The 6139-nt window shown below is 22.8% G+C and overlaps 1 protein-coding gene across 1 annotated transcript in view; it reads right to left on the bottom strand.

Annotated features, from left to right (window-relative positions):
• Window positions 1-3202: 3202 nt before the first annotated feature.
• The window catches only part of si:dkeyp-110a12.4 (alpha-tectorin), a 12892-nt gene continuing 9955 nt past the window's right edge, over window positions 3203-6139 (bottom strand). The window contains exon 9 of the mRNA XM_062040768.1: window positions 3203-3579. Coding sequence (XP_061896752.1) covers window positions 3410-3579 — 170 coding nt within the window. The 3' untranslated portion in view covers window positions 3203-3409. The remainder of the gene's footprint in view (window positions 3580-6139) is intronic.

Below are 6139 nucleotides of genomic sequence, written 5' to 3'. Positions count from 1 at the left end.
CTCGATGTCGCCCGTTCAATCGATTTGCCAAAAAACAACCAAAACAAACCAACAAAAATAATAATGTTCAACTAGGATTTTATTAAAATGCGTGGCGATCGTTAGGTGTTTCTACGGAAGCCCTAAGAAAATTGGGGGGAAAAAGCTATAAATATGCTGGGGGAAAAAAGTCATAATTGTGAGAAAAAAAGTCATAATTCTGAGATAAAAAGACGAAATTATGAAATAAAAGTCCCAATTTTGAGATAAAAAAAATCATTATGGGATTTAAAGAAAAAGTGTGACATAGGAAGTCATAATTATGAAATAAAGAGTTGTAATTATGGGATAAAAAGTCATAATTGTGAGAGAAAAAGACAAAATTATGGGATAAAAACTCGTAATTATGAGATAAAAAATCATTATGAGATTAAAAGTCAAAAGTATTAGATAAAAAGTCATAATTATGAGATAAAAAGTCATGATTGTGAGATAAAAAGACAAAATGATGTGTAATTATGGGATAAAAAGTCATAATTGTGAGATAAAAAGACAAAATGATGGGATAAAAACTCGTAATTATAAGATAAAAAGTTGTAATTATGAGATAAAAAATCATTATGAGATTAAAAGTCAAAAGTATTAGATACAAAGTCATAATTATGAGATAAAAAGTTGTAATTATGGGATAAAAAGTCATAATTGTGAGATAAAAAGACAAAATGATGGGATAGAAAATTGTAATTACGGGATAAAAAGTCATAATTGTGAGAGAAAAAGACAAAATTATGGGATGAAAACTCGTAATTATAAGATAAAAGGGTGTAATTATGGGATAAAAACTCATAATAGTGAGATAAAAAGACAAAATTATGGGATAAAAACTCGTAATTATAAGATAAAAAGTTGTAATTATGAGATAAAAAATCATTATGAGATTAAAAGTCAAAAGTATTAGATACAAAGTCATAATTGTGAGATAAAAAGTCATGATTGTGAGATAAAAAGACAAAATTATGTGTTATTATGGGATAAAAAGTCATAATTGTGAGATAAAAAGACAAAATGATGGGATAAAAACTCATAATTATAAGATAAAAAGTTGTAATTATGAGATAAAAAATCATTATGAGATTAAAAGTCAAAAGTATTAGATACAAAGTCATAATTATGAGATAAAAAGTTGTAATTATGGGATAAAAAGTCATAATTGTGAGATAAAAAGACAAAATGATGGGATAAAAACTCATAATTATGAGATAAAAAGTCAATTATGAGATAAAAAGTCATAATTATGAGATAGAAAGTTGTAATTATTGGATAAAAAGTCATAATTGTGAGATAAAAAGACAAAATTATGGGATAAAAACTCATAATTATGAGATAAAGTTGTAATTATGGGATAAAAAGTCGTAATTGTGAGATAAAAAGACAAAATTATGGGATAAAAACTCGTTATGAGACAACAATTTGTAATTATGGGATAAAAAGCCATAATTGTGAGATAAAAATATATTTTTAACTCGCAATTTAGACGTTTTATCTCACAATTTCAACTTTTTGTCTCATAATTATGACTTACCATTGGGGTATTTTTAGAGGCTTACCTTCTACCAGTGATCACTTATTACAATCAAATCATAATTCAGGGTGTTTCTAATAATTTAATAATAGGAAAAAAATTTAACATCAGAAATTATGACATAAAAAGTAATAAATGTGAGATAAAAAGACGAAATTATGAAATAAAGTCCCAATTTTGAGATAAAAAAAATCATGAGATTAAAAGACAAAAGTGTGACATAAGAAGTCGTAATTATGAGATAAAAAGTTGTAATTATTGGATAAAAAGTTATAATTGTGAGATAAAACAAAATGATGGGATAAAAACTCGTAATTATGAGATAAAAAGTCAATTATGAGATAAAAAGTCATAATTATGAGATAGAAAGTTGTAATTATTGGATAAAAAGTCATAATTGTGAGATAAAAAGACAAAATGATGGGATAACAACTCATAATTATGAGATAAAGTTGTAATTATGGGATAAAAAGTCGTAATTGTGAGATAAAAAGACAAAATTATGGGATAAAAACTCTTTATGAGATAAACATTTGTAATTATGGGATAAAAAGCCATAATTGTGAGATAAAAAGATACAATTGTGGGATAAAAACTCATAATTATGAGATAAAAAGCCATAATTATGAGATAAAAACTCGTAAAAATGGGATAAAAAATTATGAGGCAAAACATTTCATCTCACAATTTCGATTTTATATCTCATAATTATGACTTACCATTGGGGTATTTTTAGAGGCTTACCTTCTACCAGTGATCACTTATTACAATCAAATCATAATTCAGGGTGTTTCTAATAATTTAATAAGAAAAAAATTTAAAATCAGAAATTATGACATAAAAAGTAATAAATGTGAGATAAAAAGACGAAATTATGAAATAAAATCCCAATTTTGAGATAAAAAAATCATGAGATTAAAAGACAAAAGTGTGACATAGGAAGTCATAATTATGAGATAACAAGTTGTAATTATGGGATAAAAAGTCATAATTGTGAAATAAAACTAAATTATGGGATAAAAACTCATAATTATGAGATAAAAAGTCATAATTATGAGATAAAAAGTTGTAATTATGGGATAAAATGTCAATTGTGAGATAAAACAATTATGGGATAAAAACTCATAATTATGAGATAAAAAAGTCACAATTATGAGATAAAAACTCATAATAAAGGGATAAAAAGTAATAATTAAAAGCTAAAAAATCATGAGATTATAAATCAAAAGTATGAGAAACAAAGTCAAAATTATGAGATAAAAAAATTGTAATTATGGGATTAAAAGTTAATAATTGTGAGATAAAAATTATGGGATAAAAAAAAAGTAATAATTGTGAGATAAAACGACAAAATTATGAAATAAAGTCCCAATTTTGAGATAAAAAATCATTATGAGATTAAAAGACAAAAGTATGATATAGGAAGTCATAATTGTGAGATAAAAAGACAAAATCATGGGATAAAAACTCATAATTATGAGATAAAAACTCATAATTATGAGATAAAAACTCATAATTATGAGATAAAAAGACGAAATTATGAAAAAAAATCCAATTTATGACAAAAAGTCAAAAGTAAGAGATAGAAAGTCATAATTATGAGATTAAAAATCGAAATTATGAAAATAAAATTATGATGCCAACTTTTCTTATTTCATAAATTCGACTTTATATTTAATAATTGTGACTTTTTTCTTTTTGTGGCGGAAACAGACTTAAATAGTTTTTAATATAGAAAGAAAGACAACTTTTATATCGCTCTTTTCCCCTTGCAATATCTCATTGGGCTCTTCTCTAGTATTCTCTAGAAAGTTGTTGAAGGGAAAGTCTTTATTTCATGGTTGAGTCTCACGAGGCCACCTCTGAGATGTGCTGGATGTTGGACAAGGTGAGCTGGGCCTCCCTGGCCGGGTAGAACCTTCTGGAGCGGACCCACAGCCTCCCAAACACCCCCGTGACCACCAGCAGGACCACCAGCAGACCCCCCAGGACTAAAGTCTCCACCGGAGGGACTGGGCCTGCATGAGGGTGAAAACTGCCGTGAGAGATGAGCCGTAGTAGCAGCTACACCACAGCTAAGCACGCAGGCTAGACATACAGTAGGTAATAATCATTCAACAATTTCTCAATATCAATAATTACTCACACATACAAAGTCTCCAAGGCAGAAGTGTATTAGAAAGTATCCAGTAACAATCGTGTCCGCATCACTACGTCATGAACTTTCATGAATATTTGACCACTAAGTGTCTCCAAAAAAAACCAACTTCAACCTAAAGACAGTCCATTTCAGACAATGAACAATAAGTAGGTTAGTGTTTTTCGTACCTACCATTATTGTTTTGTTATTTATAAATTTTTAATGTATTTATTCATTTAAAAAATATATATTTATTAGTATAAATTGCTGTAAAAAAAAAACGTTTGTATATATTCCATTTATTAATTTCTATTTATTATGAATTGCATTTTTAATATTAATATATATTTTTAATTTATTTCCTCATAAAAAAAATATTTGTATTTATTTATTAGTACAACTTGAATTGAGCTTTAGTTTTTCACTATTTGTTTTAATATAAATTGCTGTTTTAATTGTTTTTATTAATGTATTCATTAATATTTATCAACTATTGCATTTCTATTACTATTACATTTTTTTTTTATTCATAAAACATTTTGGTATTTATTTATTAGTATAAACAGCTGTTACTTTGTATAGATTAAATTTGCTTTATTATAAATTACTGCTTTAAATGACAAACTTGTATTAAGCTTATTGCTGTATTCAATTTGTATTCGTTTTAATATAAATTGTTTTTTAATTCATTTAGTGTATATTTTATTTATGTATTCTTTATTTGTACTGATCATAAATTGTGGTTTTATCATTTATATATTTTTCATTTTATATATATATATATATATATATATTTTTTTTTTTTTTTAAATAAATGATTTTTTAAAAGACATACTTGAATTTTGTATATATTACATTTATTTATTTTTCATTTGTATTTATTGTAGATTGTGGTTTTATTATTAATAGATTTCCAATGTATTTATTCATAAAACATCTATTTGTATTTATTCATTAGTATAGATTGCTGTTTAGTTTTTTTGCACAAATATATACACACATATATATATATGTATGTATATATATATATATATATATTTTTTTTTTTTAGTTGTTTTTTTCAAAGTTATAAATTACTGCTTTAAAAGACAAACTTGTATTAGGCTTATTGCTGTATTTAATTTTTATTTGTTTTAAAATAATTTTTTAAAATTGTATTTAGTGTATATTTTATTTATCTTTTCTTTATTTGTATTTATCATAAATTGTGCTTTTATCATTTATATATTTTTCATTGATCTACTCATAAAAATGTATGTATTAATATATCACGTATAAATTGCCGTTTAATTGTGTGTGTGTGTATGTATGATATATATATATACATATATATATATATATATATATATATATATATATAGTTTTAAATAAATTACTGTCTTGAAAAACATTCTTGAATTTTGTATGTATTAAATTTTGTATGTATGTATTTATTATAGATTGTAGTTTTATTATTTATATATTTCCAATGTATTTATTCATAAAAAATGTATTCATTAGTATAAATTGCTGTTTGTTTTTTGCACGTATACAGTATTTACACACATACATATATATAAATATATTTTAATTTTTATTTTCTTCAAAATGATAAATTACTGTTTTAAAAAATATACTTGAATTTTGTATATATTAAATATATTTATATATACATATATGTCCAAATTATTTATTCATAAAACATCTATTTGTATTTATTAGTAAAAAATGCTGTTTAATTTTTTTGCACATATATATATATATATATTATTTATTTTTTCTTTTCTTTTTTCTCTTCAAAATGATAAATTACTGTTTTAAAAAACATACTTGAATTTTGTATATATTAAATATATTTATATATATATATATTTCCAATTTATTTATTCATAAAACATCTATTTGTATTTATTAGTAAAAAAATGCTGTTTAATTTTTTTGCACATATATATATATATTTTTTTTTTTTCTCTTCAAAATGATAAATTACTGTTTTAAAAAACATACTTGAATTTTGTATATATTAAATATATTTATATATATATATATATTTCCAATTTATTTATTCATAAAACATATATTTGTATTTATTAGTAAAAAATGCTGTTTAATTTTTTTGCACATATATATATATATATGTAATTTATTTTTTCTTTTCTTTTTTTTCTCTTCAAAATGATAAATTACTGTTTCAAAAAACATACTTGAATTTTGTATATATTAAATATATTTATATATATATATATTTCCAATTTATTTATTCATAAAACATCTATTTGTATTTATTAGTAAAAAATGCTGTTTAATTTTTTTGCACATATATATATATATATATTTTTTTCTCTTCAAAATGATAAATTACTGTTTTAAAAAACATACTTGAATTTTGTATATATTAAATATATTTATATATATATATATATTTCCAATTTATTTATTCATAAAACATATATTTGTAT

The sequence above is a fragment of the Entelurus aequoreus genome, linkage group LG03 (genome assembly GCF_033978785.1).
Source record: "Entelurus aequoreus isolate RoL-2023_Sb linkage group LG03, RoL_Eaeq_v1.1, whole genome shotgun sequence".
Classification (NCBI taxonomy): Eukaryota; Metazoa; Chordata; class Actinopteri; order Syngnathiformes; family Syngnathidae; genus Entelurus; species Entelurus aequoreus.
Note: the sequence above shows the minus strand (reverse complement) of the source record. Positions and strands in the feature narration are given on the sequence as shown.